This window comes from Acanthochromis polyacanthus, chromosome 22 (assembly GCF_021347895.1).
Source record: "Acanthochromis polyacanthus isolate Apoly-LR-REF ecotype Palm Island chromosome 22, KAUST_Apoly_ChrSc, whole genome shotgun sequence".
NCBI classification, from domain to species: Eukaryota; Metazoa; Chordata; class Actinopteri; family Pomacentridae; genus Acanthochromis; species Acanthochromis polyacanthus.
The window spans coordinates 2,926,260-2,939,427 of NC_067134.1; the positions used below are offsets into that span (position 1 = coordinate 2,926,260).

A 13,168-nucleotide genomic window follows, 5' to 3' on the forward strand; every position below is an offset into this window, starting at 1 on the left:
GAGGCCATTGTTTTGCTGTTTGATGGGTAGGTATGTGATTGCGATTCAGGGGAATGCAGTCTTTTGTGTAAGAGGGTGGAAGGTTGACGTAAACACCTGAGTTATAGCCTCTGACACGGAGTCCTTCTACTCTTTCACTTTTCATTATCATGCTCTCTCCCAACATAGTATTGAGTTTCAGTTGTACAGGAAAAGTGTTCGGTTGTAATTGATCACTTACTTCTTTCTCGATGAAGGTGCTGTCGCTCTGGGTGTCCAGCAGTGCGTAAATGAGTTGCTCTTTGGATGGCTCTGTAGCAGTGGAGATCCACACAGGGACAATCATGGACGTACTGCATGACTGATCTTCTTTAGTGACACAGAGTGGGCTAGCAGTCACAATCTCGTTTTCACAGTTTAAAGTTGTGTTCACATTAGCAGCTGGTTTCTTTCTCTCCATGATTGCAGGTTTGTCTTTGTCTTCATGTCTTTTGTAATTCTCGTCATGTAAACAGGTGGGATGCCTCCCTTTACACAGCTCACATGTGTGACGATGACGACATTCTTTAGCACTGTGACCTGGTTTCACACATCCATAGCACATTTTGTTGTCTTTAATGAATGTTCGTCGTTCCTCAAGGGAAGCTTCTTTGAAATTTGTGCACTTGGAGAGTTGATGCCTGTCATCTTTACACCACATGCATGGAGGCTTTTCCTTTCCACTGTTTGGTCTTAAACTTTCAATGTTTGTGTTTGTTTGAGTGTTGAAGACGCTTACTTTGCTTCCTTTTGTTTCATTTGTGCTCCTTTTGACATAGGATGAGCTTGATGAGTGTAAAGCATGCAAGGAAGTGATTGGATTACATGCTATTTCTGCTTCTACAGACACAAAAGTGGCAAAATTTTCGAAGGTGGGAAAGTCTTCGCCTTCCATGAGTGCCATTGAGACCTGACGGTTCCAACATGCTGCTAGCCAATCTGGAACTTTCTGTGTGAGCTTTTGGTTTTCTTCACAGTCATTCAATATTTCTAAACCTTTCACATGAGGCATGGCTTGGAGACAGGCATTTAGGAAATCAGAAAAGACCCTCAACCCTTCAGCGTTCTTTGTCTGCACCTTTGGCCACTTTGACAGCTTGTCCCTGAAGGCCCTCTGGATGACAAATGGCTGTCCGTAACGTTGGTTAAGCTTAATCCATGCATCTCTGTATGCTTCATCATCGTTTCGATAAAAGGTGCCTTCAATGCATTTGTGAGCAGGGCCACAGACATATTTCTTTAAATAATAAAGTTTGTCAGCTGATGAGATGCCTTTTCTGTCTATCAATGATATGAATGAAGCTTTCCATTCAATGTAGTGGATGGGGTCTCCGCTAAACACTGTTGGCGTCGGCATGGGTAGTCTGTTAATTGTTATACTGTCTTGGATAGCTTGGGCTAGTGAGGAGATGTCAGGGGAGGGACTTGGTGGGACAATGGAAGGGGCTTGGTGATGCACTGAAGGAATGGCAAAGTCCTGCTTGTATCTTCTGTCTGGTTGCTGTGAAGGCTGACTGTCAATTTCCTGTCTGATTTCTCTGTCATAACTTTCTAGTCTGACGCGTGCTACTTCCATGTCCCTTTCTGCTTGCAAACGCTCCAATTCAGATTCCATCATCCTTATTTTTTCCTTCTGTTTTCTTTCTTCCTCCATTAGTTTGCATTGAGCCTCCTTTGCAGCAAGATCTGCGACTGCTTCAGCCCTCTTTGCGGCTATGACTGATTCAGAGAATTGACTGTCAGCAGACTGAGAAGCTGTCCCATATATGGAGTGGGCGTAGTCATGAGAATGCAGCTCACGAAGTTTGCACCTTTCACGCTCTGCATCGAAGTCTTCATCTATTCCGGATAAGCGTTCATTGATTATTTTCATAATGTCTTTGGTGACTGCTTCACAAGCATCTATTTTGCGTCTTAGATCTGTGGATGGTGTGGCACCTTGTCTTATTTCATTGTACACTTTCATGATGTCATCTTTTCCACTTTCAATTTTGTCTGCCATTTTAGCCAGTTCCATATCTGATGCATTTTTCTTTAAATTTTCTCTGGTTGATCTTATTTGCAGTTTCCATTGTTCATAAAGACTAAGCAGCCTCTTTCTCCTTTTACTTTGTTCTTCGTTTTGATAAGCAAGAAATTTCTCTGTGGGTACACTTTTGCGTTCTGAATGACGTAATGTCTTTAATTCCTCTGCACCATCCATTTCATTTTGAAGATCAACTAGTTGTTTTCTTTTGATTTCAATTTGCTCCTTTAATTCCTGTCTTGAGGAGCCTTCCTCATCTCCTTGATTCAGTAATCCTCCATTTTCTTCAATTTCTGCTTGTAGTTTATTTATCCGTTTCTTTAAGGCATCCATTTTGACAATAGTTGTATTCCTTACCAACCATCACTTCACCATGCGACGCTGCTGCGCTGATCCGTGCCTTGCCGTTCTATAGTGAAGCTCGCAGGCGGCGTGATGTATGTTGTAAAGTCACTGGTCCCTTGCTGGGTGAAGTTCTCACTGTAGCATACCCTCCGAAAGATGGTAAGAGACACGACTGATGGTTTTAAATTTATTGCCTTTTCACAAGCAATTCCGTGAACCAACGTGAGAACTGACAAAATAAAGAGAAACAAAGCAATCACATTTCAGTCTCACAACTCTTCTATGTTGAATCACAGTGCGCTCTTAAACTTAGCAATGCTATAAGTTTGCTAACAAGTGAGCAGGCGGCGAGCACAGTTTTCCTACACATCTATCATCTACAACATTACAATCATAAACATAACGCATACACACACTAACCTTGTGCCTCTTCGGGGGGTTGCAAAACATATGCACTCAATGTTTGATGCCTTGTACCGTAGTTTAGCTTGAACTTTTATGGCTTTACGTTAGCTCATTCATTCGTAGAGAAGCGACTGTGATTCCCGGCAAAACAATGCAGACAGGAAGCAAACGATAGTTTTCAAAATAAAATCATAGCAATATAAAACTGAACCATTAACTCCAAAAACACCAGAAATGTACACATAAAGCAGGTAAAATTGCATTTCTTAACAAAACCCATATAATAAAACTCAGCATATGTGAAGATTATGTCACAAAAAATGCATTTTGAATGAAACTTTAATTTTCTAAAGATAACTCACAAACAACAAGCTGCCATCTGGTGGACAAAATGAGACATAGCATGCATAAAACGAAATGGGTTTGCTACAAACAGTAACATGTTAAAAGAAATGTGAAAAAGAAATATTCAATGATTATGATGTAAACAAATGGTAGAAACATTTCTAAAACGTCAGGGTCAAAATAACTTGTATTATACAAGTACAAATCCACTAAGTTAGTAACAATTTTCCTAAATATGTCCCTCAAGTCATTTCTCTGCAAGTGAAAGGTGATTCCACAGGCTCTTGTTTAGAAGGAACGTTCATTTGAGCATCCATATGCTGCACAAAAGTGTGGCATCTTGCACTGTAGGGGGGTATTATTGCCAACACAAAGCCAGCCAGTTACTGTATCACAATGAATCTAAATCTAGGATATATTTCACTAATGAAACAGCTTGGCAATCATGTTAAAACGAAGGAGTAATTATGTCTTTCCCACCTGTATAGAATTAAGTCCAGGTTACTTTGTAATAGTCCAAGTGGCTCACATGTCTCATTCACAACCTCTTGTTTCTTTGCTAGCTAATGCCCAACTGCATCCACACAAATTGTCATTTAGACAAAATATGTTGTTGTCACAAAATTATTGTTGGTATCACGGAAACCTATATAATAATTGAAACTCCCAGATTGCAGCCTTGCAAATAGCTGTAACAAACACACAAATATGCAGCGATTTTCGAAAAGAAAAACTGCCATTTCAACAGGTCTGCGCGGCCCAAATCATAGCCATGTTATTAAGGGTTTTAATAAACCAAACCGTTTGTAAATCCGTTAAGAATTCAGCAAGTTAAGTGTATTTTTGTTTGTGTAGGTCGCTCACCTTCCATCCACTACTATAGAGCACTCCGGAACAGTCCCCCTAAGTAAGATGGCCGACCGGTGACGACGCCGGCGAAAGTCCCTTCAGCCATCTAGCCTTTCTATGTATATCTATGGTTCCCCCTCCTAGAGTCAGTAAGGTTCTCAGTCATAGTGACACCAGAACGAAGTTACGCTTTTCCATTCTATGACCTGTTCCATCAGCTCCCTACCTTCAGGCTTTAATAGCTTAGAGTTTTGGGGTTTCTGTGCAGTTACTGGTTGATCAGATTTCTGGTTAGTTTAGATTTCCCTAGTTCTGTTGTTTTCCTGCCTTGGTCTTACCAACAGCAGGTTAACAGTAGTTCTGACTTTTGTCTTGGTTATTCCTCCTCCTGCCTCTAGAGGCTCCTAGGTTCACTTTTCTTGAGGATTAGCCCGGTTCAGATAGTTGGTTCTGGTTCCAGTTCTTGTATTTTCCCTGAGTTGTGAATAAAAGCTTTCTGAATGGTAACTGTTTCTCCTCTCTGATTTCCTGCTATTGAGCCTCCAGCATCCGCCGTAACAGAAATATTCTGTTCTGTAAAGTAATATTGATCCATGAGGAGCAGCTGGACCAGAGACTTTCTCTGTCTGACCTCTGCATGCCTTCATTTATACCACCATTTACTGCCTTCATTTGTTCTGTTTTTTGTTTTTTTTTAATCATTTTGTGACTTAATTTGTCTCATTTTGTGTCTTTAATCTGTGAATTTTTTTGCCATTTTGAGTCACCATTTGTCTTATTTTTTTGGTTTTGTGTGTGTATGTTTTGTGTCTTATTTTTCAAATTTTCATCATTTTTTTCCCTCTTGTCTCAGTTTTGACATTTCATGTCTCCTTTGTATTATTTTATGTCCTAATTATTTCAGTTTCTGTCATTTTCAGTCTTTTTTTTTTACTGTAGTTTTGCTCTCGGTTTATCTCATTTTTTTGTTATTTGTCCCCCCCCCCCCCCCCCCCCCCCCCATTCTGTGCCTCCTTTATAGACTTTTATGTCCTAATTGTTTCAATCTCATTCTGTAGTTTTTGGTCTGTTTCTCATTTTTACCATTTTTTGTCTTGATTGTTTAACTGTAATCTTTCACAGCATTTTCCTGTATTTAAATGAGCAGAAAATGTTGGTGTTTTAGGAATGTCCATTTACCTTCTAGCAGGTCAAAATATTTCATTTTAAAATGATTTGGTAAAAGCCCCAGCAGTGTCTCCAGGTCAAATCGAGCCATTTAAAGGCTTTAATCCTGACCATTAATGGATGTTTAGTCATGAAAGTGGAGGAATAAAATAATAGAGAATGTTTTTCTTAGAGGAAAGTTAAAAATCTCTTCTTGTAGCGTTTTCCTTCCTGGAACATTCAGTCTTTAAGGTGCTCTGTGGAACTTTTTAAACATAAATACTTTAGTTCTAAATGTGCTGCAAAAACACAAACAGAAGAAACACAAACATTCAATAAGTTCACTCTGATGTTCTGTAAACTAATGAAACTCCATCCAACCATCAAAGGGGTCCTGCTGATCAGACCTTCAGCTTTTTACTTCCAAGTATCGTCTGTTCAGGCCTTAACTTTCAAATCTCATCAGCGCTTTAACATTGTGAATGAATGAATGCTGAAACCTTGTCAGAAGGCATCCTATTGTCTTTGTTCCAGTGCTCAGTCCTTGAGGTGACCGTCTAAACACTTTAATTTGGTATCTTGGTGTTCTCTGATCCTCTCTTTGGACCATTCCAGGTTCATTACTGTTCACTATCATGGATTTGGACCAACAGCTGCACTATGGACCCACGCCATTTTTACTGTGGATTCTATCACGTATAGAAGCTCAGAGCCATCAGAGCTGGTTTACTCATTAATGAGCTGAGACGTGTTAATGATGTACAGATACTTTATTGCTGAGAGCTGCTCTTATTTCAGGCCTTGAACACTGGACTGTTGTTTTATCAGAGGGTTCTGTCACCAACACAAGATCATAGGTTGAGGTTTTACAATAAACCATAAACCTATAAAAGTGAACTCAGAATGTTAGTTTACAAGGTTCCTATTGGCTGAATCCTTCCGGAGAGTCTCTGTCTGATCCATGCTGGACTTCCTTTGAATAAACCTATTATGAAGTAAGTCAGTGTCAGTGGATGTTTCTTCTTCACCTGCACATCATGGATGTCTGACAAACTAAATATTATACACAACTTTATAAACAAGCCAAATCCAATCAGATTCAGTCTCTAAAAGCAGCTGCTGATAACATCTGGACATCGTTAATGTTCCACAATCCACCAGAAACATGATGAGCACTTTGATCTGTTCCAACAAAACATCTGTGAGATGTGGAACAACAACTTTATTACTGATAAATAATCCTTCAGATGATGGAAAACAATGAAATATCAGATCAGGAGCTGTAGTTTAATCATCAGGAGCCAGTTGATGGTTGGACAGAGTGTCACTTTTCTCCACAACATCAGAGTGAAGTTGTTGAATTTTCTTCCCAATAAAAGTGGTTGAGATGATGATGTGATCAGCTCTTTCATCAACATGTGAATGTGTAGAAATTAAGGCCAGAGTGAGGCTGTGGTCAGAGAGGAGGAGCTTTCTTAGTCCTCAGCTGTTTCCAGGAAGCTGCTGCAGCTTCATCATGTCTCATATTAACGTCATCTAAAGGTGCAGCAGCTGATCTTTGCTCTTTGTGTCTCAGAGTGACGGCAGCCTGCAGACACAGAGGAGGATTTTCTCTCAGACCTGGTCCACATATAGCAGAGAGCTGCAGAGGAAGAAGCTGAGTGAGTGGAACTTTGGTTTACTTTGATTCAGACATAAAATGATTCAAGCTGAAGGAAATTCTTGTTGAGAAAATAAAAGGACACGACAGTAAAGCTGAAGTTCCTCAATTAACTCAGATCCTGCTTGGTAGTCCAGACCTCAGAGCTGATTCATGGTTCAGCCTCCATTTTACTCTGAACAAAAACAGAAACTCAACACTTTTGTTTCTGCTTCCATTTTTCTCAGACTTCTTCTATGAACACTAAAGGTCTGTTTCTCTCCAATATTGTCCACAGATGTGTCTAAATGTGTGTTAGTGAGAACTTCTCCTCTGTCCAGATAATCCATCCTTCTCACAGCTGTGGCAGATCCAGATGCTGATCAGACAGCTGGATTATTGCTCAGGTGTGCCTCAGGCTGGCCTCAATAAAGTCAGTTTGTGACTGCTGGAGGAAGCAGTGTGTTGATCAGAAGCTGCAGTTTGTGACTCTGCTGCTCCTTCAGTCAGGTTTGAATTAGACTCAGTCCATTTGTTGGTCTTTACCATGAAAAAGGTTGAATGTTGAAATAATCAGTCGCATGAAATGAGTGGGAATCAGCCTGTAAAATGTGCTCTTATTGCAAAAGTCTTCCTGCTGCTTCCTCATAGGTGGAGTCCTGACTGGTTCCAGGAAACAGATCACCTGTCTGAGCGTCCAGGAGTGGACTGGAAACTTTCTTCTTCTTCAGCGCTTTGAATAAAGTGTAAGTTTTCTTTGTTTGCTGCTTTAACTTCAGTAATGTTGCTGTTTGTTTCTGCTCTGTGATGTTTCTACATGTTCACTTCTTATTTCAGCACAAACTTTGGATGACTGCTGTTTAAACATGGATCAATATGATTATTAGCTTATTGATTGACTGCAATCAGTCAATATTTCTATGAAATTATTGATGGACTTGAGTCAGTTTGATGAGCTGCTGATGTTTCTTTGTTGTTTAGTCATTCTGACTTTGGGTTTGTGGGTGAGGCTCTGCAGCTCCATGACTCCATCTGCTGGACTGATAGTAGAAGTGCAGCAGCTGATCTTCTCCAGGAGGATCTGAGTGGATGAATGATGTTTGTTTCCTGTGCAGGTGAAGGTAGAAAGTGTGTGTGAGCTGCTGTGAGTTGAGCATCATGGATGAGTGTGAGGACAGAGAGGAAGGAGTCCCTCTCTCTAAAAGCTCTCTGTGTGGGGAACAGGAGAACCAGAGCAAAGCTCAGAGGTGAGACCACCATCTCTAACTGTCCAGGACTCTGCTGCATGTCAGAGCTCAGCATCACATCACTGCTGCATCATTATTGACAGGAATCCACCTGGACCTGGACCTGGACCTGGACCTGGACCTGCATCCAGCTGTGTGTCCTTAAATAGTGACCAGTCTAAGGATCGCTTCATTGACTTTAAAGATCATGAACCTCCTGCTGCAGAGGGGTAAGCTGTGAAATCAAACTACTGACTGTTGTGTCAAATGTTCTGTCATTGTTCCAAATATGTTCCAACATTAAATCACTCTGAAACTCTGCCACATGATTTTTCCTTCCTGGTGATCTTCCTCTCTATTTAACAGCATCCATCAGAGACCAGAGTCCTCTGGACCTGGGCCTGCATCCAGCTGTGTGTCCTTCAAGAGTGACCGGTCTAAGGGTCTTCCTATCTATTTCAAAGGAGAACCAGGTCCTGCTGCAGAGAGGTAAGATGTTCAGAACAAGGTTTCAGAGCTGTTAGTTTGATAGCAGATTGGCTCCTCATCAAACAGAACAAATGTTTTGAAGACGTGATGCTAATAACGTGAACATCATCCACAGAGACATTAAAACAGAACCAGGTGGATCCCAGCAAAAACACTGAGTTCACGAAAATATCAAGAAATAGTTTTACTGGACAAAACTCCAGTTCTGTGATCATAGAAGCCTTGTTAGCCTGTATGTTAGCCTACATGTTAGCATGTATGTTAACCTGCATGTTAGCCTACAGGGTGAATTTTACATTGTTGATGGAGACAACTGATGCTGGATGAGGATGGAGAGGACAGAAAAATGGTTCTTGTTGTCCTCTCTGAGTTTAATCAGTCAGCATCCAGACCTACAGAGCAGTTTTCCAGGTTCTCTCAGAAGTTCCAACACTGTAGAAGGAACTTTGAACTCCTATAAACAGTTCTGAAAGAGGTTCTACAGGGACGGTTCCTGTGGTCGGACCAAAGATTGATGATGAGCCAAAATGAAGAGAAAGTTCCTGCAGTGGAAAACAGACTAATGTTGGAATCTCTAATGAACATCATGGACCTTCAGCTGGTGTTTGTCTCTGTGTGATAAAGTGAGAGTTAACTGTTGGTGTTGATCCACAGAGTGGAGCAGCAGAACTCAGAGGTTCCCAGAGCTCAGTCTGTCCAGCAGCCTCACCTGGACTCCATATTCATGGTGAGTTCATGGACAACAAGTTGTTCTCCATCTGTTGTGTTCAGACGTCTCCATGCTGCTCTTTGTAGACCAGTGGACTGTCAGTGTGTCCAACATGGATCTGATGTTTGGCTCCATGATTTGACTCTGATGGACTCATTGACACATTTCTCGGTTCCAGCTGCTGGAGGACAACATGGTGACTTTTGTGAAGAAGGAGCTGAAGAAGATGCAGAAGCTTGTGAGTCCAGTTTCTCCAGAACGCTCCGAGAGTCAGAGGGAGGATGAGGAGGAATTGGAGGGTGATGATGAAGATGAGAGGAGCAGCAGAGAGATGTTTCAGCAAATCACAGTGTTGTTCCTGAGGAGGATGAAGCAGGAGAAGCTGGCTGACAGTCTGCAGAGCAGTAAGAGGATTTGTGTAAAGACTGAAGCTGCTGATCAACAGAACATTTACTAAAGTCTCAGAATATCTAAACACGATCAGTCTTTAGGGGACAAACCGTCACTTTCACTTTATTGCTACTTTGGTGCTTTAATATCCAGGTTACTTCTACTTCACTCTTTCTTTCTTGTCTTTTCATTCAGAACTTCCTGCAGTTTGTGGACGTGAACTTAAATGTGCTCTGAAGAAGAAGTTCCAGAGAGTGTTTGAGGGCATTGCTAAAGCAGGACAGCCGACCCTCCTGAATGAGATCTACACAGAGCTGTACATCACAGAGGGAGGGACTGCAGAGGTCAATGATGAACATGAGGTTAGACAGATTGAATCTGCATCCAGGAAAGCAGACAGAGCAGAAAGAAGCATCAGAGCAGAAGACATCCTTAAAGGCTCACCTGGAAGAGATGGACCAATCAGAACAGTGATGACAAAGGGAGTGGCTGGCATCGGGAAAACAGTGTTAACACAGAAGTTGACTCTGGACTGGGCTGAAGACAAAAGCAACCAGGACATCCACTTCATGTTTCCATTGACTTTCAGAGAGCTGAATGTGGTGAAAGAGAGAAAGTTCAGCTTGGTGGAACTTGTTCATCACTTCTTCAGTGAAACCAAAGCAGCAGGAATGTGCAGCTTCGAAGACGTCCAGGTTGTGTTGATCTTTGACGGTCTGGATGAGTGTCGCCTTCAATTGGACTTCTACAACAATGAGGTCCTGACTGATGTTAGAGAGTCCACCTCAGTGGATGTGCTGCTGACAAACCTGATCAGGGGGAATCTGCTTCCCTCTGCTCGCCTCTGGATAACCACACGACCTGCAGCAGCCAATCAGATCCCTCCTGACTGTGTGGACATGGTGACGGAGGTCAGAGGGTTCACCGACCCACAGAAGGAGGAGTACTTCAGGAAGAGATTCAGAGATAAGAGGAAGGCCAGCAGCATCATCTCCCACATGAAGACATCACGAAGCCTCCACATCATGTGTCACATCCCAGTGTTCTGCTGGATCACTGCTACAGTTCTGGAGGAGCTGCTGAGAGCCAGAGAGGGAGGAGATCTGTCCAGAACCCTGACTGAGATGTTCATCCACCACCTGGTGGTTCAGGCCAAAGTCAAGAAGGTCAAGTATGATGGAGGAGCTGAGACAGATCCACACTGGAGTCCAGACAGCAGGAGGATGATTGAGTCTCTGGGAAAACTGGCTTTTAATCAGCTGCAGAGAGGAAACCTGATCTTCTATGAGTCCGACTTGACAGAGTGTGGCATCGATGTGGAAGCAGCCTCAGTGTACTCAGGAGTGTTCACACAGATCTTTAGAGAGGAGAGAGGACTGTACCAGGACAAGGTGTTCTGCTTCGTCCATCTGAGCGTTCAGGAGTTTCTGGCTGCTCTTCATGTCCATCAGACCTTCATCAACTGTGGAATCAACCTGCTGGAAGAAGAACAACAAACAACATCCAACAAATCTGATCCAACAGTTTTCTACCAGAGAGCTGTGGACGAGTCCTTAAAGAGTCCAAATGGACACCTGGACTTGTTCCTGCGCTTCCTCCTGGGTCTGTCACTGCCGACCAATCAGAATCTCCTACGAGGCCTGCTGACACAGACAGGAAGTAGCTCACAGACCAATCAGAAAACAGTGGAGTACATCAAGGAGAAGATCAGTAAGAATGTGTCTGCAGAGAGAAGCATCAATCTGTTCCACTGTCTGAATGAACTGAATGATGTTTCTCTAGTGGAGGAGATCCAACAGTCCCTGAGATCAGGACATCTGTCCACAGATGAACTGTCTTCTGCTCAGTGGTCAGCTCTGGGCTTCATCTTACTGTCATCAGAAGAACATCTGGACATGTTTGACTTGAAGAAATACTCTGCTTCAGAGGAGGTTCTTCTGAGGCTGCTGCCAGTGGTCAAAGCCTCCAAGAAAGTTGTGTAAGTAGTTGGAGACTGAAGATCATTTTTCATTTTGCTGCTGTTTCATCAGTATAATGTGCTTTTTGTCTCTTCAGACTGAGTGGCTGTAATCTGTCAGAGAGAAGCTGTGGAGCTCTGTCCTCAGTCCTCAGCTCCCAGTCCTCCAGTGTGACAGAGCTGGACCTGAGTAACAACAACCTGCAGGATTCAGGAGTGGAGAGTCTTTCTGCTGGACTGGAGAGTCCACACTGTAAACTGGAAGCTCTCAGGTCAGGACTCACACTTTGAAACTGATGTGATTTCTATCAGTGGATAAACAGCTAACCTGAGTACAATCATTTCTGCTGATGTGATTCATCAAATGATCTTTTACTGAACTTGTGCACGACTTTGTCAGGGTTTATTTTTGACATGATTAAATCCCACTAATTTTCAATTCAATTCAGCTTTATTCCAGACACTAGGTCCAAATACACACACCATAAAAACAAGGACACAACAAGACACAGAAAAGATACAATCAAAAACAGTTAAAACGTCCCTTTAAAGAGACAGCTGTACCAGTCCTTTCACATCCCAGACTGATAGCGAATGGCACTACAGCCAATATTCACCAGTGACACAATCACTTCATTATTTGAGATATTCAGTCTACAAATAAAACTGAACATCATCTTGCGCAGTGTGGCTTGCAGAGTGTTAATTCCGGCTGAGACAAACATCTCACTCGCACTTGCCCATCTTGGTCTCCTAAGAAGAACACGCAAGGCGTCATTGTAGGCCACCTGCAGTCTTTGTAATGTTCCTTTCTTGTACTTAGTCCAAAGGTGAGCAGTGTACAAAGGTGTGATATATGATTTAAACAACGTTATCTTCACTTTGCCAGTGCAAGAACCAAATTTTCGTGCCAGTGTATTTGCTTGAGCGTACAGTGTTCTACATTGTCTATTTATGTCATCATCATCAGAAAATCCTCTGTGACGATGTGACCAAGATATTTTATTTTGTTTGTTACTTTCAGCACATTATTTGACAAATAAAAATTTGGAAAATTGACACTTTTATCCTCTCTTGTTCTACATATCATAACCATACTTTTTTGTGCATTATACTGGATATCATGCTCAATACCATAATATGAACAAACCTTAAGTAACTGTTGCAGCCCAGCAGTGCTTGGACTGAACACGACAAGATCATCTGCATACATTAGATGATTTATTAGAACACTGCCAGCCATACAACCAGTGTTACAGGCCTTAAGTCGTGTTGAGAGGTCATCTAAATACAAGTTGAACAAAATAGGGGATAAGATTCCTCCCTGTCTCACCCCATTGCTCACCTTAAATGGGGAAGACACTCTATTTCCCCACTTTACATAGATTGCTTGCTGAGCATACCAATAAACCAGTAACCGGACAATATACTTAGGGACACCCTTCTGTATCAATTTCATAAATAATTTCCGATGATTCACTCTATCAAAAGCTTTGGAAGCATCTAAAAAACAGATAAAAACAGAGGAGTTCTGATTCTTATATTTGGCTACAATTTCTTTGAGAGCATAAATACACATACAGTGCCTTGTGAAAGTATTCGGCCCCTTGAACTTTTCAACCTT

General features: G+C 41.9%; 1 protein-coding gene across 16 annotated transcripts in view; it reads left to right on the plus strand.

Annotated features, from left to right (window-relative positions):
- The window catches only part of LOC127530226 (NACHT, LRR and PYD domains-containing protein 3-like), a 499,749-nt gene that overhangs the window by 248,589 nt on the left and 237,992 nt on the right, over positions 1 to 13,168 (plus strand). For 15 of the 16 annotated variants that reach the window (XM_051942466.1, XM_051942464.1, XM_051942462.1 and 12 more), the window contains 9 exons: positions 6,711 to 7,283; positions 7,425 to 7,519; positions 7,889 to 8,020; positions 8,104 to 8,229; positions 8,366 to 8,488; positions 9,143 to 9,215; positions 9,376 to 9,601; positions 9,783 to 11,565; positions 11,643 to 11,816. In XM_051942466.1, the coding sequence (XP_051798426.1) occupies positions 7,932 to 8,020; positions 8,104 to 8,229; positions 8,366 to 8,488; positions 9,143 to 9,215; positions 9,376 to 9,601; positions 9,783 to 11,565; positions 11,643 to 11,816 (2,594 nt within the window). In that variant the 5' untranslated portion in view covers positions 6,711 to 7,283; positions 7,425 to 7,519; positions 7,889 to 7,931. The remainder of the gene's footprint in view (positions 1 to 6,710; positions 7,284 to 7,424; positions 7,520 to 7,888; positions 8,021 to 8,103; positions 8,230 to 8,365; positions 8,489 to 9,142; positions 9,216 to 9,375; positions 9,602 to 9,782; positions 11,566 to 11,642; positions 11,817 to 13,168) is intronic. The other variant, XM_051942452.1, reaches the window with a different exon arrangement.